This window comes from Euprymna scolopes, chromosome 3 (assembly GCF_053919585.1).
Source record: "Euprymna scolopes isolate OS-2025 chromosome 3, ASM5391958v1, whole genome shotgun sequence".
Lineage (NCBI taxonomy): Eukaryota > Metazoa > Mollusca > Cephalopoda > Sepiida > Sepiolidae > Euprymna > Euprymna scolopes.
This window is the reverse complement of record NC_136484.1, coordinates 8446894-8474713: the sequence shown is the minus strand read 5'-3', so window position 1 is coordinate 8474713 and position 27820 is coordinate 8446894. Positions and strand designations below refer to the sequence as shown.

At 30.9% G+C, this 27820-nt stretch overlaps 1 protein-coding gene across 3 annotated transcripts in view; it reads left to right on the top strand.

Moving 5' to 3' along the window:
• LOC145252931 (glycine receptor subunit alpha-2-like) overlaps positions 1–27820 on the top strand; it is an 84254-nt gene that overhangs the window by 29511 nt on the left and 26923 nt on the right. For all 3 annotated transcript variants that reach the window (XM_080112894.1, XM_080112893.1, XM_080112892.1), the window contains 3 exons: positions 12172–12236; positions 14026–14093; positions 16924–17034. In XM_080112894.1, the coding sequence (XP_079969020.1) occupies positions 12172–12236; positions 14026–14093; positions 16924–17034 (244 nt within the window). The remainder of the gene's footprint in view (positions 1–12171; positions 12237–14025; positions 14094–16923; positions 17035–27820) is intronic.

Sequence of the window (27820 nt, the reverse complement as noted above, 5' to 3'; positions counted from 1 at the left end):
CAACCTTGATATCTTCAAATCCAATGTGAATAAATTCCTGATGAACCGCCTCCTTAAGTAAGATACTTTATCAAATATCCAACACTAACGTACTGTACACACAGTAACCCTTATCCCCGAGTGGCTTTCGGGCCTTGACAAATGGTGATTACCTTGTAAAAAAGGGTCCTTGACGAAGGCTTATATGTAAGCGTGCTAACTAACTTGTTTTCAAAATTATACTTTAAAGTGTGGGGTTAAATTGCTTTAAATAAACAAATTTGTAAATAAATAATAATAAAAAAAACAGAACAAAGATAGGAATATGACACACTTCAGCAGGGCCACCTCCCCTGCAAGTAATAAATATAATCGGTGAAAAATCTAATTAATAAAAAATTCTGCTAAGGATATTGAATCCTAAGTTTTGAGACAAATTATAACACTGCAACGAGCTATGCTGAAGAGAAGTGTGGCAATACTGAGGAAAACTGAGATTACGAAATTATGTGCACAATAACCACAGTCATTCGAACTCGGAATCCGCCCAGTACAAGAAAAAGAGGAGAAGGGCGAACGATATGCAAATCATTGTACTGACGCAATTAAAAGTATGTATATAAAGACGTTTTTTTTCGACGACGACGACCACGAAAAATACAGAAGAATAAGAACAAGGAGAGGACGAAGAAGAAAAAGAAGAGTGGGGAGATAAAGAGAAGTCTACTTAACGCAATCGGAGTTATTTTTTTAGGCGTTAATACAAATGACGCATTTTTTTTTATTCGCAGAGTTGAAACATTAACTTCAACATATTAAGCTATTCCGGCCATTATCATGGCGAACATAGGACTAAGCAGCGACATGGTGAAGCCATTTGTTAGCGAATAAGACGTCGTAGCATGGCTAATATCTTTAGGTTATCGCGGAACTTAAAAAGATAGACGATGTGGCAAGCCTGTTTCCGTTATACCAGCAAAGGGGGCGCCTTGCCCCTCTACTTAGAAATGAGTGAGATTGACCAACTGGAAGTCGAGCGGATAGAGACGTTACTAAAAGACGCCTTCACGGATGGTGCGTTCACAGCCTACAGGAAGTAAACCATGGTGAAATGGGTTGGGGAGCAGGTGGACGTATATGCGAACAATCTCAGACAGTTTGTTAGACTGACTTATGTTGAGGGAGTCGAACTAAAACAACTTGCCAAACTGGCGTTTGTCACAGGATTCGCTGATACCATTTCCATCGAACTCCAGCAGGCATCAAAAATTGCAACCATAGTTTATTACACTGTAAATCTGCTGTTCGTGCCGGAGATAGCCTAGGCACAGGAGTAAATTGCTTCAAATGAAATAGATCTCATGGGTATTCACTGAGATTGTTTCTTTTTTCTCTCCTATTTCCTATACAATTTCGTCCCCATTTTTACCCTCGCCATTAATTTATGGTCTTTTGACCACGTTTTTAAACGATGTTTTCTCCCTGTTGCCAATGTGAATCTTGAAAACGGTTGGTTGAAAGACGTCTCAATAGAGGTTTTATTTCCGTCTCATCACTTATTTATCTTTTTAAATCTAATTTTTGCTTAGGAGTAATATATTTATAAGTTTCAGTCTTCTTTTCGAAAATTTCTTTTTAATGGTTTATATTTAACCTTCAGCAATTAATTATGACACTACGTTCGGTGTTCCTCAAAAGTGTTATAAAATTTATGTGCCCATAAAAATCCTTTATATATATATATATATATATATATATATATATACATATATATATATATATATATATATATATATATATACATCATGAATTAGTAATTCAAATTGTATGACGTAAAATGGTTGAGTTCACAATCTAGAATGTTTATTATAATCACTGGATTTCAATACCAGCAAACCTATTGCATTACACTATAATTGAGAATGTATGTTTTTAGGGCAGTTCTACAGTTATATACTAAACAAAACTGTAATATACAGACATAAAATTATGTATATAGCGTATTCAGACATGAGGACAGGTTGTAATCTGCATTCATCTCGTAGAAAATGTAGCGAAAGAGTTAAAATCGAAAATTAATACGTTGTGGTGATCAGATTATTATCTGGTTGTAAACTGCTTCGCGAATGTTCATCCGCGGGCGAAAAGCATGACCTCATCTTTATGTTAAGAATAAGTAAATTGAAAGACACTTCGCAAAAGCTGGTCATATTGTCATCGAATTTGACGCATAGTCGAGTATTTTTTCCACTTACAAAAACTGCACTGTTTAGAAAAAAACATAACACCTGCATTCACAATCTGAGTTTCTATATTACTTATAATTATAATATCCATGCGTATTTTACAATTAGACAACGCTGAAGAGCAAATAGTTAATAAAAATGTTGAAAACACTTTGAAAAAGAGTTAAAACGTATTTAATCTGAAAATGAAACACTTAATAAGTGGATAGTCGTTAATCCGCGGAGTCTCAAAAAATACTTTCCTTCTGATCAGAGGGTAGGAAATAGCAAACTGCGGGATCGGATTTTTCATACAAATGTACATGATGAAACTGCAAGTAAGTCAAAGATCTTACTTGATAACAAAAAGTGCAGCAAAGGGAATATGGCGAAGAAAAAAGTTATTTCACGTGAATATATAGTCTGGTGAAAGGTAAATTATGCAATGACGGTAAAATCCAAAAATGTAAATCCAAGAAAGTTAATTAAAGTTCCATTCGCACACGTAAAATTCAAGGAAATCACGTAATTGGAAGATGGTCCAAAATAATCCAAAACGCCGTAATTGTAATTTTTAGTTCATATATATATATATATATATATACATATATATATATATATATATATATATGTGGATACTAGAAAGCTGATTGGCCGACTAGAAATCCCCAACATGTATAAAAACATATATATATGTATATATGTATATGTATGTGCATTGTTGTGTGCACATAGGTATATTTATATGTATAAAAAAAAAGGAGAACGCCCACCTAAAACCACTAACCTAGTTCTTTGTTTGATAAAATGCATGCCCATTGGCTGCTAGGAAGGGGCGCGGTGGATACTAGAAAGCTGATTGGCCGACTAGAAATCCCCAACATGTATAAAAACAAGAAGCAACGACAGAATTCGCGCATAAGCCTGGCGAATCCTATAGTTGGATGAAACGCAGAATATTCAGTGTAGCTTAATCGCCATATATATTTTATAAATTACTATATATATATATATATATATATATAAATACATATATATATATATATATATATATATATATAGAGAGAGAGAGAGAGAGAGAGAAACAGAGATGTGTGTGTGTGTGTTTCTAAGTGTGTATTTCAAAAGTACGAAAAAGAAAAAGCGTTTATGCAATGATTTGTTTTTCGAACACTATTGATTGAATAATGTCCGTGCTCAAATTTGGTCGGTTATTATTTGTTAATTCCCTTCTTTATCGTGGCAATTGTTCCTTTTCCAGCAGATAGAGCTTTAGAAAATACGGTCTAACTGGTTTCGTAGCTGGTTTTCACTCGCGAACTGCAGTAACAACTATCCTATCGTGATTGTTGGGAAAGTATAAAACATATATGTATGGATGTATGAAATGATTATTATTTAATTATAATTAACAAGCAAAACTAAAAAATAAGTCTCTAAAAGTATTAAGGTAAGTCAATCTATACAAAACATTCCGTGAGTAAAATGCCAATATATATATATATATATATATATATATATATATATATATATATATATATATATATACATATATATATATACATATATATATATAAGCGAAAATGTGTGTATTTATGTTTGTTTCTATGTATGTATGTATGTATGTGTGTTTGCATGTCTTGCAAACACTTTTGACACAGGTCACGGATTTGCTCGAGATCGGTATCATTTTAAACTTCCAACCTTCGCCCGACAAATATAAAAAAAATTGGCCAAAAACATTTAATTCTTCACCCTAAAATCAAAAGTTTTCTACAGGGAAGCCTCAGCAAAATCCGCCGTCTCATGACAAGTTCGCTTCTATGCATTGTCATACGACGTTGGAACATGATTTACTTTAAATTTAAATAAAAAGACACAATTTCGTCGACGTCGTCGTTGCTCAGTTGCTTAGTTTTTGGGTTCGAATCGTTGTCTGACATTTCTTTTCTTTTTTCGATTTTTTAAATTTTAATACTGAAACATGGTTATTTAGGCCATTAGTCACATGTTTTTTGTGGGGGGGTTCTTATTTTTCAGATTTTTAACGAAGTTTTAACGTGCGTTTTCCTGTTTCGCGTTTACTTTTTTTGTTTTTCCCATTTTTACATTTAACATCGTGCGTTTGCCTTACGTTAGTTTTTTTTGTGTGTGTGTGTTTTTTTTTTTAAATATTTACTTCGCTTATTCTTATGTTTTGATTAATACTCCCCGCTCGAGCACACACACCTCGAAACACCCGGCCAACGCCGGTACCCCCGCTAGTATATATATATATATATATATATATATATATACATATATATATATATGTAAGTATATATACATATATATGTACACACACACCCGCACACACACACACACACACACATATATATATATATATATCGATAATATTTCAAACTTTTGGAAACAAATATGAATCAATTAATAATTCGATTCTATTAACGTGGAAATATGAAATAAATGGTATCAAATTATTCCAAATTAAGATTTTTCGCTTTTTGTAAAAACATTCCGTACTGCGAAGTAATTACATATATTTTAGAAAAAATATATTCTGACCGTCACAATGAGATTTACTGTTCGGGCCCTGATGACGAGTGGCATACATTCTCTTCATATATGAATGATATTAAACCTCTCCTGTTGAGATTAAATTTAGAGAATATATATGTATATATATTTATTTGTACTTATTGTTGATCACTCAAATGTAAAATTTAAGTCCGATATTTATGCTTTATATAAATGTTAATTTCAACTTTATTTCTCGCGGATAACTTGGTCCGTGCAGTTGGTTTGATGGTAATGGAATCAGAGATAGATTCATGGCTGGGTCCGAATCTCTACTTGCTTTAAGAAAGAAAATATAGGCTACTTATATTTTCAAAACGAGCGTATAATATAATCCTAAAGAAATTACCATCGGGATCTTGGAATCGATGTAAAAAATTACATTATGGAAAGAATAAAAAAATTTTGCATAAAATAGTTAAAATGTGGGAACGATTGGTCATTATAGATCCTAAATGTGAAATAAGACATAAGACCCAATGAATGTCAGCTGAAAACTCTTCGCAACAATGGACTAGAAAAGTTATTTAATAAAACAGTAAATTGCAGTTTAACACTGAGCCTCAAATTTATATTATCGATTTACATAAGTTTAAGAGACTTAACGAACCATGTTTACCGAAAAATAAAAGCAGCCTGCACCATGACGGGAAATAAAATCAATGCTATTTTTACCGGTAAATTTAAACGCTCATTGAAGAAATTACAGGTTTTCGTACTACCAACTCCGAGAATATATTTTGGACGGAGTGAATACACCGTTTTAACATTTACCATTGTTTAATAAAACGTTTAAGTCGAGAATATATCATCGGATGGCAAGAATTTCAAAGGTGAATTTAAACAAAACTTTTTCGAATATGATTCTTAGATTGGCTTGCGAGATGGCCTATATTGAAGCCAAACATCGACGTGTGACGCGTTTTCAAAAGAACATCCAAGAGCTCATAGAGTTCATCAACGGACAAAATTAAATAATAATACTTACAAGGTTATAATATTACGTCTAATTTGAACAATCTCACCAGATGGAACTATGTTTATACGGAAAGCGAGATCAGTTTTTGGTTCTATCGGACACAAGTACACTCGTAAAAAGCTTCATATGTATCCAAACGATATTTTTTATTTAATAAAAAATGGTATTTCATTTTGGATAACGATTAGCTAGAGGATTAGCGATGTACTCTCTATAATACACGGTCCAAATATATTCACAAATGCCTCAAAACCAGTTATAATCAGAAGAGACATATATTTTTTAGAAAAAAGTCAGCCGGTCGATATAGGTATCGATACGTTCGATTTTATCTCACACGACGAATACCAGAATATTGACGGCCTGGCAGAAATATTCACGTTGTAAAAAGGCTTGAGATGGAGATGTTGTGAAAAGTCATTGCTACTCAATATATGCACTTCTCTTAATTGTATCGAGGTATCGAACTACATTATATTTTTATATATTTACGTTAATGACTTACAATTCGAATAGATTTCCGTATGTTTGATTTCCACAACTTTCTATTTATTTCGAATCATAATATAATAATTATTTATATATATATATATATATATATATATATATATATATATATACAATACGTAAATACTAACTTCTCTTAATTGTATAAATTTACCTAAAGGTATCGCTCTACATTACTACCCGTTATAGAACATATTTACGTTAATGACTTACAATTCGAATAGATTTCCATATGTTTTCTTTTCACATAGAATTCAACTTATTTCGAATTATAAATATAATAATTATATATATATATATATATATATATATATATATATATATAAAGATAGATAGATAGATAGATATATACAATACGTAAATCGTGATTGGTTTGAAACCATTACAAAAACTAATTTTGATACATACTCAAAAATTCAGTCTTAAATAATTACATTTTAGTTGAAAGATCCATCGCGTATTTTCAAATAAGCCCGATCATTATGTGTAATACTAAATGTGTTATAATACTAAATCTGTCCAAACAGAATGGCAGCATGTAAGTAATATGTTCTTTTGTATTCAAAACGAAAACATTAATAAACTCAATACATTATAATACAAATAATATATTGTAAATCGATTATATTGGCAATATCTATCGGCAACACACAATCACAAATCTGTGTTCGTATACTTCCGATGGATAATGATAATATGGGTGATGTACAATGAATTAATTGCTTTATAAATATGTTTATATATAAACACACAAACACACACAGACACATACACATACACCCCCCCACACACACACATATATATATATATATATATTACCAAAAATGGAAGAGTAGAGAACTGCTGGAATCTAATTTTTTTCGATTTTTCCATGTTTAAACTAGCAAAAGTAATGGGTTTATATATACACTAGGTAAGAAATTATGTCACAAAATTTTAACATTGATTACATTTACACCCAATCTTTGATTATCATCTATTTAAAAAGAAAACGGAAATAAAAATACACTTAATTGACAAATATATATAAACAAAAATCAAAACACCTATATGCAAAATTATGTAACACACTGTAAAATTTCATTTTTAAGCAATCATTTCATCTTGCAACAATATTTCACCCAATCAGAAACACCCCAGGGTGTTGGCTATTTATAGGTCAGATGATAGCAGCTCTCAGACACTACGCGGGTTGCCTTTTTCATTACTGTTTTAAAATCGTTTAAATAATAGAATTGACTAATTATATGCGCCAGGAAAATCATAGCAAGGAATAAAGGGCTACAGGAAAATAGCTTCAGAATTAAATTCGCTGGTAAGACTGTCGTGTGAAATTGAAAAGAGAATACTAACACCACTTAAGAAGTGATCGTCCGCGTATATTAAATAAAGTTAGTGCTTTTTACATTGCTCGTGACGTGGAGAAACCATTTATGACTCGTCCAAAAATTCAAAAAGAATTAGGACAAAGCAGGCATGGAAGTAAGCGAGGACACAATCAAGAGATCATTGAATCGTTCAGGCCAATATAGACTCCATTTTTGAGTCCTAGATATGTAGATGACATTGACATTTGTTTATAAATGTATATATATAATATACATAGGAGTCGGATGGCATTCAGAAAAAACGTCATTTTATCACATGATACTAAAAACTTCATTGGGGAAAATGGGCACATACTTTAAACCATCTAATACCATTCCCACTGTGAAATTTAGAAGTTTAAGTGTGATGATTTGGGATTGCTACTCATTGGAAAACAAGGAAGAAAAGACGTAAAAACTCCAATCTATAAAGTAGAACCGCAGTATACGCTGAACTTAGGATACAATTTTTTCAGGTTACGATGTGTAATGACATGTTTTTCCGGCCCCTGGTTACGGTATTTGCCCCAGCTTATGCTGTTAATTATAATTTTTGTTAATTGTATACATGTGTATAATATAGTGTACTGTATTTTGTTACTAACTTTTAATACCCTATCATGGGGTTCTATTGTATATAATGAGGATAGCGTGTGTATTATTTATTTGGTTTGCTACGGTTACATTCTAATGACTGTCGTTTAATAGTTATGGACTTCCATTTCTAGTCATAAATAATTTTACCAATACTTCTTCTACACTTTTGCATTCGGTTTCAATTATAGCTGATGACAGTTAAATCTGCAAATGAACATAGAAGAGAAAATGAATGCAGTAAAAGAGATAAAGATTTTGTCATTTCATCTATTTAAGAGTCCCGCAGATTTACGATTTCGCCGTGATTTTTTATCTTCCAGCTTGACAATGATCCCAAGCACAATGCTTAAATAACTATGAAATGGTTTAAGAATAATAGGATTAGTGTTCTACAATAGCCTATGGAAAACTTCAAAATGAAGGGTGTTTGCAAGAGATCCACACATATCAAGGAATTGAAGAAAGTTTGCGAAGAAGAATGACTGAAACTACACGCAAATACTTGTAAGAAACATGTAAGTTATGGAAACATGTGAAGGCCGTAAGGCAAAACAGAGAATATGCAACTAAATATTGATTAAAATGTTACATAGTTTTTTGCATAATTTGATTTTTTGTTAATTAATATTTGTCAACTAAATATATATTAACTTCCCTTTTATTTTGTGATAGATAATAGATTTTCAGAGATAAAGTGTAACTTTACTTCAAATAAACGTGATATTTCTTGAGAAATATGGAAAATGATCGGGTCAAAAAGACGTACCTCTCCATCGTACAGTATATCGATACACTAAGGCTGACTGGGATAGCTTCCGTACATTTATATCTGATCTACCTCTGCATTCCATGTTTTAAAAGGATGTGTCCTCTATAGTATTAGACCTGACTGAATGGTTAATTGTAGGTATTGACCATTTTATACCATCTAAAAAGTTTCAGCAAAATCCTAACAGCCAGCCATGGTTCTCTCCAGAATGTGCTGCTGCCATTGCGCACAGAAAACACTTTTTCCACTGCTTCAAACGTAATAGATGTATGGAAACTAAAGCCGTTTTCAGGACTGCCAGCAACCATTGTAAGAAAGTAATAAGGAACGCAAGAGAGTTGTATGCTCAATCTGTTAAGTCCAATGTAGCTGAGCAGCGGCTTGGTTCCCACCAGTTTTGGCAAATAGCAAACAGAATCCTGAACAGAAGCGTGTGCTCCATCCCAACTATTATCAATGGACCTGAGGTAATCTCGTTCGCATCAGACAAAGCCAAACTCTTTGTCAAGAACTTTGCAGCTAATTCTACCCTTTGCGACCAAGGCCGCCAACCCCCAATATTTCCTCCTGTATCAGAAAACACGCTATGTGATATACGTATATCTGTACGTGATGTTGCCAAGCTAATCAAAAACCTTGATTCCAGTAAAGCAACTGGCCCTGACGGTATTCCAATTATAGTACTCAAAAAAACTTCAACCTGAACTAGCGCCCATACTTACAAAACTGTTTAAACGTTGTCTTAAGGAGAATCTCCATCTCCCTGGAAAATCTCATTAGTATGCCCTGTATTTAAGAATTCAGGTGATCGCTCATCCCCCTCTCAGTACAGGCCAATAAGTCTCCTGTGCGTCATGAGTAAGTTGCTAGAATCTGTGTTAAATACAGAAGTAATCAACCATCTCAACAAAAATAACCTTCTTAGTGACACTCAATATGGTTTCCGTTCTGCTAGATCTACAGCGGATGTGCTTACAGTTATATCGCATAGGATTAGCAAATCTCTCGACGGTGGCAATCTTTCTAGGGCAATTGCTCTTGACATATCTAAAGCCTTTTATAGGGTATGGCATAAAGGTTTACTTCATAAGATCGCTAGCTATGGTATAGCTGGAAAAGTCTTCTCAATTATAAAATCATTTCTTTCTGATAGGTTCATAAGAGTAGTAGTTGAGGGGCAAAAATCAGAAGCTCACAGTATTAATGCCGGTGTCCCTCAGGGGTCCATTCTGGGCCCAACTCTTTTCCTGATCTACATTAATGATCTTCCAAATCACATCCTTACATAATTTGTAGACATTTATGCTGACGACACTACCATTTATGGTAGCACATCTAAGACAGTAAACGACCAAGTTCTCTCCAATTCTCTCTCCTCTGATCTTGAGCACGTAGTACAATGGGGAAAGGAGTGGTTTGTTACTTTTAATGCATCTAAAACCAAGCTTCTCTCTTTACATCATCAACATTCTAATCCACATTTGGCATCAATTGAAATGAATGGCTCTCTTCTCCAGGAGGCCTCAAGGTTTGACAAGCTTCTGGGCTTGACAATTACTCCTGATCTTAAATGGAACACGTACATCAAATATGTTGCCAAGGCCGCTGGAAAAATGGTGGGATCTTTCTATCGATCCGGTAAATATCTCACTACTGATGCTATTCTCTATCTGTATAAGAGCCAGGTACGTCCAAGGATGAAATACTGTTGCCACATCTGGACAGGAGCTGCTAGAAAGGACTTGTCCTGCCTTGATAGAGTTCAAAACAGACTTCGTAGCCTCGTAGGAGATGCCCTTTTCCTCTCATTGCAACATCTATCTCACAGAAGAGATGTTGCGAGTTTGTCTCTGATGTATCGTTATTTTCAGGGAAAGTGTTTGACTGAGCTTCAATCTATGGTCCCCCCTCGCCAAACGTTCACAAGAAACACTCGTCTAGCTGTAAACACTATAAATAATTTCCCTCACTCTTTATCTGTACCTAAACCTAAACGTAGATTCCATGAAAAAAGCTTCTTTCTTAGAACTGCACGCCTGTGGAATTGTCTTCCGTTTTCCTGCTTTCCGGCTGACTACAATAGTGTTGTGTTCAAGTCTAATGTAAATAAGTTCTTGATGAGCCGTCCCAAATTAGTTATCAAATTTACCAAATTTTCATTACTAATGAATACTATATTGTCCAATGTCTACTGTACACTCTTTAACCCTTATCCTTGAGTGACCTCTGGGCCTTGATAATGTGGTGATGCCTATGTAAAAAAAAGCCAAATACAATATGACAAAGAAAGAGGGAAGAAAGATGTGTAAAAAGACCGTGTGATTCGGCGCGTGAATTTCGTTAGACGCTATGAGAACCTTTTCACACTATTCCAGTAAAGGCGGTAAAATATTTATTTCGTGGTAGAAGCATTAGTGACATAAGAATAAATTGTATTCCATAAATAAGTTTCCAATAGTATAACTGATTTCATAGATAGTGCGTGTTTGACGATTCAGAACTGGCTATGCAATTTCATCTTATGGTCTTCTATTAAAACCATTTTTGTGAAAGTATATAGAAATTACCTTTTAACATTGCCTACATTGTTGATATATTCGCCGTCTTATTTGGAAACAAAGAGAAAACTCACATTGAAAACGTAATGCGATTTCTAGGAATATTAACATTTTATGTGTAATTGTTTATTCAAGATGCATAAAAAATCCAAATGTGTAACAAACTGTATATGAATTGTAAACGAAAAAGTGCATTCATGACAATAATTTAAATTAAAAAAATAATGCTGTATACTTGATTATCAAATGATTTTCGCACTTAATAAGTTTCAAAATATAAAAATACAAAATTCAGCGTAATTATCATGTTTGGAGATACAGTTGTAAATGATAACCTGAAACTTTGATTAAAACAATCTATTTTTCCATTCTTAAATAAGGTATGGAAATACGTTCTCATAAAAAATACAAACTATATTTCCGATTTGTGTTGTTGTTTATAAATGTTGATAAATAGTTTAGAATTATTGTTTGTCAAAAGTAATTTTATTAACATATTACAGGGTATTCAACAAGGTTACATATTATAAAACACATATATCAATATAATTTGTACTTTGATTTAATTTTATTGAAAATAGATTATATGAAGCATGTCTGTTTTACATTTAAGGACCGATTTTCTCCAAGCGGTTTTTGATTCTTATGACAGTTCAATTTCACCAAACTTTGATAAAGGTAAGTTTACCACCCATATCTCTATTTCTCACCTACCACACTGTCATTCTAAATCTTTATCTATTGATTATTATTATTATATATTTATATATTTATATTATATATATATTTATATATATATAATATATGCTGGATCAATCCCTGATATTTTCTGGCAACCCCCAAAATGACCGGATATTGGTGCAGCATTCGTTAAGCTCGAGAACTCCTCTTTGTACTTGCTGGGTATCACTATTTAGTTCCATTCTCTAAGTTCTATCCCCCTCCGACTGATGATTGCTACTTTCTCCTCAACCACCCGTCCTCCACGTAGAACTAGTGCACGGTGTTCTCTCTCCTCCGTTCATCCGCCCTGCTTTACATCTTCTACAGGCTACTCTCGTCGCTCCGGGCTTGTGCCAACGCCCTCTTCGTTTTTTTTAGGAGAGGTTCCCCATTTTCCTCTCTCTTGCTGCTTAGCTCGACTTCGCACTTTGTACTCTTTTTAGCGGCTAGGTAGACTTTTTGTTTAGTCCCTTTTTCGACCTTACTGCACCTTCTCTCAAAGTTACCTCTCCCTGTTCAGTATAATTTCTCATCAGCAAGGAAATCCATTTAAGTAATAGTTGTTTTCCGACCCCTTTGGTCGTGCCGTTCGATAAAACATAATCCATTATATCGATATTATCACATATTTGTGTGACCCTCATGCTTCCCGACGTTGCAATTTTTCCTTTAACAATAGGAACTGCGACGGTTATGTGCCCCTTAGCACTGTCACTGATATTCCCTCTGGTTTTCCATTCTTAATAAATCAACTCCGGATAAACGGTCTATACGCGTCCATTTTCGAGCTTTACCCTACTGCTCATTGTTGCTCCTGTGGCTTGACCACCAACTCTTGGCTTTCTCTGGTCCTAATTCGGAATTTCGCAGAATAGCCTGCTCCACCTCCCCATAATCGGAGCAGTACCCCGCCTCAGTGTCACACTTTCTGTGCTCTAGGTGCTAAGATCCTCTGCAGCAACACTATAATTCTTAGCCCACTTCCGGTTCGTTGCCGTCCTTTCAAAATGAGAGAAGTATTCGGCTATATTCTCCTCCACAAATGTTTGTACGTCTCACCTGTCCGTTCTTGTAAGCCTCAATTCTCGCATTCTGGTTTCCTGCTTAATTTCTACATATTTGATTTTGGTATGATTTTCTCGAGCTCTATCTTTCCAGCTAGCGTCCCACCTCGGTATTTCGTCAAGGAGTTTCACCCCAAATGCCCGCTCCTCCACCATATATTTTGCAATTTCTCGCGTTAGTGCTCCCATTCTCCTTGATTCCCTAATATTAAAATCCAACCGTTTTCAGATCACTAACAGTTTGCTTTCCCTTATAGTTTTTATCAAGTAATGTTCACTTCAAATGCCGTCTACCCCTCCAATTATTTTCTCTCTGCCCTGTCTTAAAACATAATAGAGTCATATATCGGTGTGTTTAGAAGCATCAATACTTTTCGCTTGTCCGGCAAAGAGAAGACTGACTCGTCAAGAAATAATTTTCTTTTTATTTAAATTTAAGTTTTGGCTTACGATCCTCCGTAATAAATAGTATTCATGGCAAAACCCCATATTACATCCTCGATTCAGTTTCGGGGCACAGAGTTTACTTTAACCATAACACTTGGACTTTCTGTTAGTACGCTCACCGGCTTTCTTTTAAAGGGAAAGTTGCTATTCCAGTTAATCGATATTTTATTATAAATATTTGCTTCATTTAATTTTGCATATTTTTAAGAATGCAAATGTATTTCACTTTTCAGATCAACCAACCATTGTTACAGTAAAACTTCACATTAGCAGTTTTGATTCTGTCACAGAATCTTCAATGGTGAGTTATATTTGGTACTTCCATTATTTTAAAATATTTTTAAAAAATATATAGAAAAATATAATAAAGGTTTATCTGAAAAAAAAATTAAGATTTCATGAAATTCGTAAACCGTAGTACAGTACACAACCTGATGCCATAAACTAAACATTATTTAGAAAATACAAATTACGCATGCATTTGTCTGTAGATGGCCAGCGAGTTCGGGTAACATACAAATTAGAAACATCAATCTATTTTTTATGTAATATATATATATATATTATATATATATATATATATATTTATATATATATAAGTAGGTTGTAGTTTGCTTGAAGCATTGTTGAAGAAAATTATCAGGTAAAATTAAAAGCCAAGAACAATGCGAGATTTTTTTTTTATATAGAGTAAAATTAAATGCAAACAAAAGAAATAAAGTTCTTTTTTTTGTTGTTTGTTTTTTCTTTTTCACACAAATTTTAACTCTAAACAACAGTAATTTTTTTTTCTGTTGTATTGAATTGTATATCACCATTCAATACAACAGAAAAAAAAATTACTGTTGTTTAGAGTTAAAATTTGTGTGAAAAAGAAAAAACAAACAACAAAAAAAAGAACTTTATTTCTTTTGTTTGCATTTAATTTTACTCTATATAAAAAAAAAATCTCGCATTGTTCTTGGCTTTTAATTTTACCTGATTATTTATATATATATATGAGTTTCTCTATTTTTAATTCTCTTAAATATCCAAAAACATATTGTACCGTAATTATGGATATAGCTGTTATATACACCGACATAAAAAGTAGATTAAACTTTTCGATTTTAGGAGCAGTTGGCATGAAAGATTTTAACTAAAAATCATCGATTTTGCCAGGTATTGCTTGATATTAATATAAAAACTAAATAATTTTAGTATGGACATCAAGATAACTTATTTCGTGGAAATATAATAAAAACACTCTTTTAAACCCTCTTGCAAGATTATATAGGTAAACTTTACGAGTCCAAAGACACATGCGCCTAATAGCCAACGTTTTGCATGATGCAAATTAAGGGCCTACTTTACTTCTATAAATACTAAATCTAAATGTTTGTTTTTTACTAATCTTATCAAATAAAGGGATTCATAATAAGGATCATGAGTCTATGGACTCGTTTGACAACGGAAGTTGCTTTCCAGCTGACTACAATATGGTTGTCATCGAATCTAACGTAAACAAGTTTTGGATGAGCCGTTCCATATAAATTAACAAACTTACCAAATTTCCATTACTAGCGATTACTATATTCTCCGATTTCTACTGTACACTTTTTAACTCTCTGATCTTTAACCCTTACATTCGAGGGGTCACTTGGCCTTGATAAGTCGTGAGGCCTATGTAAAATGAAGCCCACACATTTTTGCAACCAATCAGCATAGCTTTACACAGGACAAGTTTCATTAAACTGTAAACATAGCGTTTGTGAGAAAACACTAACAGTTAGATTTACTGAAAATAGTTACATAATTCATCATTATATAGCCTAAATCTTAACTTCAGTTACTTAAGATAAGAAATGAGTGGTTTGTTAGTACTTGAGTGGGGGTGAGGGGCCCATTTGTACTTGCTCAACTGGGTGTATAGGGTAGGATGTGCGTGTGTGTAGAGGTGTGAGTGTGTGTGTTTTCTTTTATTGGTTTGAAGAATGTATTTTCAAGTAGGAGTAAAAAAGGAAAAATGAGAAAAACAATGAAAGATAAATAAAAGCACAAGCAGAGAGATAGAGAGAGAGAGAGAGAGTTAGAGAGAGGGATACAACATTAGTGCAGCCCAATGAACCAGTAATAAAAATTGGACATACGAATGAAAGGTAGAATCGTTTACACATGTCTCTCCCTCTCGGAACATTTCAAAGGAACTACGAAAATGTTCTTTTACATTTTTAACACATCTTGAATATATTCTAAACATTTTTAATACTTTCTGAAGAGAACGCTTCACAGAACGTCTGAAACACGTTAAAAACGATTTCAATGCTTTAAAAAAATATCACAATGATCTAAACATAATTTTCAATGAAAAACCAAAATACAGAAGTAAAATAATGTTAAAAAATACACATTGTTGGTGACCCCCCTTATTTAAATATATATATATATATATATATATATATATATATATATATATATATTCTTTAGTTTTTATTAATTCCCATTTCTACTATATATATATATATATATATATATATATATATATATATATACAGGAAATCACTTTCCTAAAATATTAAACTATTAGTTCTTGAATAATGAAATTTCAAATCGATACAGGTAAGACAGTGCAAGGTGATGGTTCAGTTTTTTGTTTGAATTCTGTTTTAAATTCGTTATTATATTTCCACGAAATAAAATATGTTCGTATTTAAACACAGGAATTGTTTATGTTTTAATAAATAATCAGAGTAAATACTCAGAAAACCAGGAGCGAAGCAGAACTAATGTTTTGTGTCAGTATTTAAATTCAGTAAATTATACTTAAGGTTAACCTTATATTTATTATATGAATGGATTTAAAAATACTGCCATTGCTTTAATTGATCTGGAATCTCTCCTCATAAATACGAGATTCATTTAAAAATGTATTTATCTTGGAAATCTCTTATTATTACATGTTAGAGGTATTATAATATTCACATGAAATCTAAAAACATGCGAATAACTCTGGAAATAATTAATATAACTATGTAACAGTTTGTATTTGTGTAATTAAATAAAATAAGTTTGTTTTTTAATCCAGTAACTTTCTTTTAAATTCAAAAATTGTAATATATATATATTTACTTTACCGTTCATCATTTTTTCAGGATTATTCCTTAAATGCATTGGTTACTCAAGAATGGAAAGATGACAGACTTATGTTTTTTGACTTAATTGATGCAGAATATTTGGAATTAGACGCGAAACTTATTCACCGGGTAAGTAAAATACGCAGGTGTTTTTTTTTTGTATTGGTGATATAAGAATCCTAATCTTTTCTGAAATTTCTTTTTGCTGAAAACTTCATTTCTCTGTACTCCACAATTGAACAATTTAATTTCTATCTTTTGAATATCCGCTTATGTCTTTCGTAAGGGGAGTACATGTGTCAAGTATATGTAATGATCAGGACAGCTAACTTAACATGGATATCATCAATAAAAAAACCAGAAAAAATATTTTTTAACAGATGACCTGGTGATATGCGCTTTTTACATATGTACGTAGAGGTAATAGTCGGAGTTCAATCAGAGGTAGCATCGCTGGTGTGAATTATGACCATCCACGTAAAATTACGCACTTGCAACGGCAATCGTTCATAATTCTCGTTCACACGAATACATAGATGAGCGGCAAAAACAGTTGTATCCTGTAGATTTCAATTAGTTTTGGAATTTGAATTCAATCACGTATTCAGTAATGAAACTTCATCGATTTCGTTTAAAATAGATGATACATTTGTGGCTACTGAAAAAAATATCAAACATTATTATTACATGAAAAAACACAATAAGAAATCAAACACCATTAAATTAAATTTCTGATATATCAGTCTGAGAATTGCCGTGAAAACTAGTATATATATATATATATATATATATATATATATATATAATGAGAAAGAGAGAGAGAGAGAGAGAGCACAATTCTAAATATTTTTAGGAGTTATTTGAAGTGTGACCCCCAAGAAGTGAGGTCTAATGATTCCTGAATCAATAAGAAATCTTGAAAAATGTCTTATTGTGTGTATTGATATTCATATCCAGAACCATTTTTTCTATTTTATTTAAAAAGAAAATACAAATTTGTTATATATGAGTCGTGCAATTGCATTTATCTGCAAAAAATGTAGCTAATTTACATATTCGGGTAAACTTTCATTTAATAAAATTTCCTATTAAATTTTTCGTTTTCATCGGATTATCCTAATTAGTTAACTAGTACGTCTTTATATATATATATATATATATATATATATATATATATATATATATATAGGTAGATAGATGTATATATATAATATATATATGCATATATATTGGCTGAAAAATGCCTACCAAACTCCTCTGTCAGTTTATTGTTTGTCTACAGACATGACAATAAGTAAGTATGGTATTTGAATCCATGCGAAACTTTATATTTGGGTTCGAAACGGGTTAAATCAGTGCAAAAGTGTGAAAATTAGAATGAGTGGAAATTGCGAACTGAAGGTCAAACGAGGCATTGTAATACGGAACGAAATAGTTCATGTTTTTATTTTTAGTTTTACAGCAAACATGTTTTCATAGCCCAGACAGTAACGTCAAAAGAAAAAGTAAATTCTAAGCTTAACGTTTTGGTTTAGCGCACTATTCATTTTTTGAACTTGTCATTACTATATATTTGTCTTATATGATATAATAATATAGTAATAAATAATATAATATAATACGATAATATAATACAATAATAAATACAAAATCTGCATTAATGAAAATAAAATGCGCTTTAATAAAAGCGCATTTTACGACCGGGCAATGCCGGGCGACCTGCTAATATTCTCTTATTAGATTGATGTCAGTTCTGTCCTGTACTGATGATTGCAGTTCTTTAATAAATTGCTTGTAACCTGTTACTTTTTTGTCTGTGTTAGAATCTACTGGAAGAAAAGAGTTCGATAATAGGTTAAAGAATATAAATCAGTAAGGAACATATTCGGCAAGTTGAGAGAAAAAACGACTCAAATATCAGTGTGTAAGTTTAACGGACATATGTACATTGGTTGTTTTACTGTGTCGAAGAGCAGCATACCTTTTAAGCGATAACTGTGTACGATGTATACAGTCATGAATCTGTACTCTCTCAAAAATGTAATTGGTATTTGAAACAAATACACCAAATGCATGTAAACATGCAGCAAAACAGTTTTTAATAAGTAAAAAGAGCAATAGAATGACGTATACTATTATCTCAATCACAGTTCATAGCGACTGAGGATTTCTTGACTCACGATAATGATGGCTGAGAATATAATTTAAAAATATACATTTAACCGTTACGTAAACTGATTCACTTAAAAAACACAGTAATTATTTTAAACAAAATATACATTAAATAAATGCACATTAATATTTACATAAATAATAAGAAAACGCACAAATTCTATATTTATAAAACATAAAAGCGGTTAAATAATATCGCACAGTTTCCGAAATTAAGTTTATTCTTATATATTTTATTTTATTTTTAACTGCATGTCTTCAATTTAATCAGTTGGTAAAACTACACTCGGTTTGCATTTCAGCCTATTATGCATCGTCTTGCACATATTCGTAAAACTCACCAATCGTGATATCACTTCTTAATCAGATGTTAATTTCTTATCCAATTAGAACTAGCATTAACTAATTACAACTAACAATTTATTAATGACAATTGTGTTCTTTCTTCTCAACTATTCTTTATTTCATCATTTGCGAACTGTTAACCTCATCTTAATAGACGTTTTTTCACTACGTTTCGGAAAACTATTCCTCTGACCTTCGTCAGATGGTTAACCGCGACGGGATAAGAATGCTTAGTCTCTTAACTGTATCCTCAGTTATTACTGCCTTTCATAGTTGTTGTCGTCGTCTGATCATGTTTTGGTCAACTACTCTACTGACTTGTCTTGGATATGTTTGAAAGCACTATATCTAAACAATGCTTACCTGGAACCTTAAATATTCAATTTCTCTATCTACTGCACCGCAGGGGCAGAAAGGTGATCAAGGTTGGATTTGTGGTCTTATAAATCCAAGTTTTTATATTGTCTTATCTAGTCTTACACAATCGGGTTAGCACAGAATAGTATATTTTGGCCAACTTATACTCTGACCTGTTTTGGGTAGAATCGAAACCGCTATCTTCAGACAATGCTCACCTCGAACTGCAGACGAAGGCCAGAGGAATAGTTAGCAATAATGTCGTTCAACAAATCCTCTGAAGATGAAGGTAAGAGTCCGCAAATAAATTAATAAATAAATATAAAAATTAATCAGCTGAAATGATTTCAATAATATAATGCCATTCAGCACCTTTTTAAAAAGTGTTAATCGTTGCCTTGTTAATGGAAAGTAGCACATTCATTGTGAATTAAAACAAAATAGAATGTTACATTTTGAGTGGTGTAGTCATTTTAAAGAGTATGCCCAAGAAATATACATTAATCATTCGAAAGTATCTGTAAGTATTTGATAGTGGGAAATAAACTGAATTTATTAATATTACAAGTAGTTTCACAGGATTTAACAATAATGTTTTAATCATAATGAATCACAACCTAAAAAAAATGTCAAGTGTGTCAGTCTGATATTTATATTTACTTTATTTTGGTCGACTTTGGGGGGCTATTTATATTTGTGTTGTCGCGCAAAATCATAGTAAACATCCAACTCCCAAATATCCGAAAATATTTTCGTGATATTAATGAAATTCTCACTTATGTAAGTTTCAAGAATACTCTGAATAAAAATTAGATGAGGTAGCGATAGGGTCTCCCTTGAGGCCAGTTTTGACATACATGTTTTATAGGTTTCCATGAAAGAGGGCTACTATCTGGTAAAGAAAAATTATCGTAACTTAACGCCAACTTTTGCAATGTAACCATAGTTAACGTTTTTTGTGTTTCCAAAAACGTCCTCATACCTGTTCACGATCCAGTGTAGCCTTAATTGCATTAAATGTATGTATCACAAAGACACCATACATAAGAAAGTGATTTATATATAACGGTGTATTATACTGACATGTTATAAAACTTTTTTTATACTGACGTGTTATGCAACTTTTTGTATACTGACACGTACTGAAACATTTTTATTTCTGACATGTTATGAAACTTTTTTATACTGACATGTTATGAAACTTGTTATACTGACATGTTATGAAACTTTTTTATACTGACATGTTATGAAACTTTTTGTATACTGACATGTTATGACACTTTTTGTATACTGACATGTTAGTAAACTTTTTTATACTGACATGTTATGAAACTTGTTATACGGACATGTTATGAAACTTTTTTATACTGACATGTTATAAAATTTTTTATACTGACATGTTATGAAACTTTTTTATACTGACATGTTATAAAACCGTTTGTATACTGACATGTTATGAAACTGTTTTTATGCTGACATGGTATGAAACGGTTTGTATACTGACATTTTTTATACTGACATGTTATGCAACTTTTTATACAAACATGTTATGAAACTGTTTGTATACTGACATGTTATGAAATTTTTGTATACTGACATGTTATGAAACTTTTTAATACTGCCATGCTATAAATTCTTTTATACTGACATGTTATAAATATTTTTATACTGACATGTTATGATTTTTTTATACTAACATGTTATAAAACTTTTTTATACTGACATGTTATACAACTTTCTTATACTGACATGTTATGAAACTTATTGTATACTGACATGTTATGAAACATTTTTATACTGACATGTTATAAAACGTGTTTATACTGAATTGTTATAATTTTTTTTACTGACATGCTATAAAACTTTTTTATATGTGACATGTTATGAACGTTTTTATACTGACATGTTATAAAACATATGTATACTGAAATGTTATAAAACGTTTTTTATACTTACATGTTATAAGACGTTTTTATACTGAAATGTTATGAAACTTTTGTATACTGACATTTTATAAAACATTTTTTACTGACATGTTATGAAACCTTTTTATACTGACATCTTATCAAACTTTTTTATACTGACATGTAATAAAACTTTTTTATACTGACATGTTATAAAACTTTTTTATACTGAAATGTTATGAAACTTTTTGCATACTGAGATGTTATGAAACTTTTTATACTGAAATGTTATAAAATTTTTTATACTGACATGTTATGAAACTTTTGTATACTGACATTTTATAAAGTTATTTTTTATGATGCAATATTATAAAACCTTTTGTATACTGGCATGTTATGAAACCTTTTATGCTGAAAGGTTAGAAAACTTTTTTTATACTTACATGTTATAAGATTTTTTATACTTACATGTTATAAAACTTTTTTATACTGACATGTTATGAAACATTTTGCATACTGACATGTTTTTAACTTTTTATACTGATATGTTATAAAACTTTTTTTATACTGACATGTTATGAAACTTTTGTATACTGACCTGTTATAAAGGTTTTTTTATGATGACGTATTATAAAACTTTTTTATGCTGACATGTTATGAAACTTCTTTATACTGACATGTTATGACACTTTTTCATACTGACATGTTATGAAACTTTTTTGTATACTGACATGGTATGAAACTTTTTATATACTGACATGTCATGAATTTTTTGTATACTGACATGTTATAAAACCTTTTGTATACTGACATGTTATGAAACTTTTTGGATACTGACATGTTAGTAAACTTTTTTTCTACTGACATGTTATGAAACTTTTTGTATACTAACATTTTATGACACTGTTTGTATACTGACATGTTATGAAAACCTTTTATACTGACATGTTTTGAAACTTTTTGCATACTGTCATGTTATAAAACTGTTTGTATACTGACATGTTATGAAACTGTTTTTATGCTGACATGTTATGAAAATTATTGTATGCTGACATTTTTTATACCGACATGGTGTGAAATTTTTTTTTACGTACATGTAATGAAACTTGTTATACTTACATGTTATGAAACTTTTTTATACTGACATGTTATAAAACTTTTTATACTGACGTGTTATGAAACTTTTTTATACTGACATGTTATAAAACTGTTTGTATACTGACATGTTATTACACTGTTTTTATGCTGATATGTTATGAAACTTATTGTATACTGAATTTTTTTATATTGACATGTTATGCAACTTTTTATAGTAACATGTTATGAAACTGTTTGTATACTGACATGTTATGAAATTTTTGTATACTGACATGTTATGAAAACTTTTAATACTGCAATGCTATACATTTTTTTATACTGCCATGTTATAAATATTTTTTATACTGACATGTTATGATTGTTTTATACCGACATGTTATAATTTTTTATACTGAGATGTTATATAACTTTCTTATACTGACATGTTATGAAACTTATTGTATACTGACATGTTATTAAACCTTTTTATACTGACATGTTATAAAACGTGTTTATACTTAAATGTTATAATTGTATTTTTACTTACATGCTATGAAACATTTTTATACTGACATGTCATGAAACTTTTTGTATGCTGAAAGGTTATACAGCTTTTTTATACTTACATGTTGTGAGACGTTTTTATACTGAAATGATATGAAACTTTTTTATACTGACATTTTATAAAACTTTTTTACTGACATGTTATGAAACCTTTTTATACTGACATTTTGTCATACTTATTTATACTGATATGTTATAACACTTTTTTATACTGAAATGTTATGACACTTTTTGCATACTGAGATGTTATGAAACATTTAATACTGAAATGTTATAAAAAATTTTATACTGTCATGTCATGAAACTTTTGTATACTGACATGTTAAAAAGGTTTTTTATGATGCAATATTATAAAACTTTTTGTATAATGGCATGTTATGAAACTTTTTATACTGAAAGGTTATAAAACTTTTTTATACTTACATGTTATAAGATTTTTTATACTTACATGTTATAAAACTTTTTTATACTGACCTGTTATGAAACATTTTGCATACTGACATGTTATTTAACTTTTTATACTTAAATGTTATAAAACTTTTTTTTTATACTGACATGTTATGAAACATTTTGTATACTGACCTGTTATACAGGTTTTTTTATGATGACATATTATAAAACCTTTTTATACTGACATGTTATGAAACTTCTTTATACTGGCAGGTTATGAAACTTTTATATACTGATATGTAATAAAACTTTTTATGCTTACATGTCGTAAAACTTTTTTATACTGACATGTTATAAAACTTGTGTATACTGACATGTTATGAAACTTTTTTATACTGGCATGATATGAAAATTTTCATACTGACATGTTATAAATTTTTGTATACTGACATGTTATAAATTTTTTTAAAACTGTTATGTTAGGAAACTTTTAGTATAGTTAGATATTATGAAACTTTTTTATACTGACATGTTAAAAATCTTTTTTATACTGACTTGTTATAAAACCTTTTTATAATGACATGTTAGAAGATTTTTTATACTAATATGTTATGAAACTTTTTGTATACTGACATCTTATGAAACTTTTTCATACTGACATGTTATGAAACTTTTTTATACTGACATGTTATAAAACTTTTTTATACTGACATGTTATAAATCTTTTTTATACTGACATGTTATAAAACTTTTTGTATACTGACACGTTATGCAATTTTTTGTATACTGACATGCTATGAAACTTTTTTATACGGACATGTTATGAAACTTGATGTATGCTGACATGTTATGAAACGTTTTTATACTGAAATGTTATGAAACTTTTTTATACTGCCATGTTATGAAACTTTTTTTACGGACATGTTTTGAAACTATTTGTCTACTGAAATGTTATGAAACTTTTTTTATACTGTCATGTTATGAAACTTTTTTATACTAACATGTTATATAACTGTTTGTATACTGACATGTTATGAAACTTTGTGTATACTGAAATATAATGAAACTTAATTTATACTGACATGTTATGAAACTTTATGTATACTGACATGTTATGCACTTTTTGTATACTGACATGTTATGAACTTTTTGTATACTGACATGTTATGAAACTTATTGTATACTGACATGTTATGAAACATTTTATACTGACATGCTATATTTTTTTATACTGACATGTTATAAATTTTTTATACTGACATGTTATAGAACTTTTTTATACTGACATGTTATGAAACCTTTTTATACGTACATGTTATAAAACGGGTTTATACTTAAATGTTATAATATTTTTACTGACATGCTATAAAACTTTTTTATACTGACATGTTATGAACTTATTTATACTGACATGTTTTGAGACCTTTCTTTACTGACAAGTTATAAAACGTGTTTATACTTTAATGTTATGATTTTGTTTACTGACATGCTATAAAACGTTTTGTATACTGACATGTTATGAACTTTGTATACCGACATGTTATGAAACTTTTTGTATACTGAAAGGTTATAAAACTTTTTTATACTTACATGCTATAAGACCTTTTTATACTGAAATGTTATGAAACTTTTTTATACTGACATTTTATAAAACTTTTTGTATACTGACATGTTATGACACTTTTTGTATACTGACATGTTAGTAAACTTTTTTATACTGACATGTTATAAAACTTTTTATACTGACAAACTATAAAAACTTTTTTATAGTGAAATGTCATGAAACTTTTTGTATACTGATATGTTATGAAACTTTTTATACTGACATTGTTATAAAACTTTTTTATACTGACATGTTATCAAACTTTTTTATACTGACATGTTATGCCCCTTTTTGTATACTGACATTTTATGAAATTGTTTGTATACGGTGAAAAGAGAAGTTTTCCTTTTTTGCAACATAATTAACATTTGTGATTAGATTTTGTAGAAAACACGAATTTTTAATTTTTTCTAAATGGTTTATTTGTCATCTCGCTATACTGTATCCACGTCTATTGCACTTTATATATACGTTATTCTATAAATGTGGTCTATTTTTAGTGAGGTGTGTCTGTTTACTTTGAGGAATGTTTTATTACAATTCGAAATGAAAGCTGCACAAGTAGAAACGAACCATAATTTATTGTAAAAGGCATCGATTTTATTGATATATTCTGTAACCATATTTGCATGCTGTTAAACCAGGGTAAATACGTATAAACTCAATGAAGCAGTCCAAATGTAGAAGTATTAGGGGGAATATTAGCTTCACAGACGAGAATTCTCGCCTGCTAGATGTGTTCTATATTCCTTAGTACAGCCATGTCGACATATTTATATACATTCTAGCAGATGTTCAAAGGGTTGCCAGGTTTAAAGCATAACATTAAAATCCCGAAAAAAAACGAAAAAAATACGGAAAGAAACTGAAACATGCGCACGCGAGTATTTTGTTTTTTTTCTAAATATTTCCATTCCTGTAAGTGAAAAAAATATTCCAGTTGAGATCGAAACCAATACCTAGAGACTGTGAGTAAACTTCGATAAACTTGACACGGTCTTTAAACTTATTTTCAAACTTACTTATTCTTCATATACAGAATCTTTCATATGAACGATTTGCGCATGCGCAAACGTAAAAAAGTTCGAAAACAGGGAAAACTTCCATGAAACCTAAGTACTAATTTTTCAATTTTGGCCCTTTATATAGATTAGATTATTTATGAGCAGACTAAGAAAAGAAGGGGGGGTTTCCTGTGCAGAATCAACAACTTTACTGATTGTTATTTCTTCCCTATTTTGTTCGCAACACATGAATAACGATATTAAGTATATGTCAACACTTAATGAACAAAGAGTAAAAAATGCTATTATAAAATGCGATTTAACGATTCCAATAGATACTGCCTATTCTTTTTGACTGCCCAACGAGTAGGTGTTGGATATTGGTATTGCATGAAACAAAATAGAAATTACTTTACTGGGTGACGTAATGAGCAACCCGAAAATACCATATCAAAAAAGCATACGTTGTCCAGATGTACTCAATATAACAGGTTTTTTTATCTCTATTTTCTCATGGGTTCACTTTACGAAACGCTAGATGGTGCCAATACATCCGGATTCATTCTAAAATATAACAATGCATAAGTATTTTCTACTATATAGAAGACTAGCAGATGACCTTGTACCGTATTCAAGGTAACGTAAAATTCCTTTAAAAAATTAAGTAAATAAAATGTAAAGAAACAAAGCTATGTGCTTTCGACTATTATGTTTTTTTCTAAACAGCTTACTTCTTTAAAGTAAAAAAAAATAAAATTGAGCTGATATCAGAACCCAACCCTTATTACAGACAATAAAGTACGATACGCATTAGAGCAACTTGACACGCCCTTTAGAAAGTGGTTTAAAATCTCTTGAAACTGTTAATACAAAGATAAACATCCGATGTTTCCCAAATAAGAATTTTTTTTCTCTTTTGCCCCTTTGCAGTCTTTTTCTCTCGATGAAAACCGATTAAAATTTTTGCCACATGTCTAAATGGCCAATATACTAAATATCAAGTCTGTAGATTAAAGCTTCTCTGAGAATATAGGTTGGAAATTGTCCTGCGATACACACGTGCTCACGTTTATAGATATCCTTACGTTGCCCGGTCTTAAAATACACATAATGTTATATTTACAATCATACACAGACTAGACATATGCATGCGAGTATTATATTGTTTCTAATCAGTTCCCTTTTTGTAAGTAAAAATACTCATACTGATATTGTTTCTAAACAGTTCGCTTTTTGTAAAGAAAAAAGAAAATACTCAATCTGACAACGAAACAAAACCCACAAACCGTCACTCAAGTACTATAACCATTCATACAGTTTGAAACTACATTTCCAAAAAAAAACGAAAACTTTATTCTTAACTTAAAGATGCTGCTATTTTTCTAGACGTCGCATACGCATACGAAAACCTGAAATAGTTGACAAATAGATAAACATCCGAAGTCACCCACGTACCAATTTACTAAATTTTACACCTTAGATCCCCGAATTTATACTTT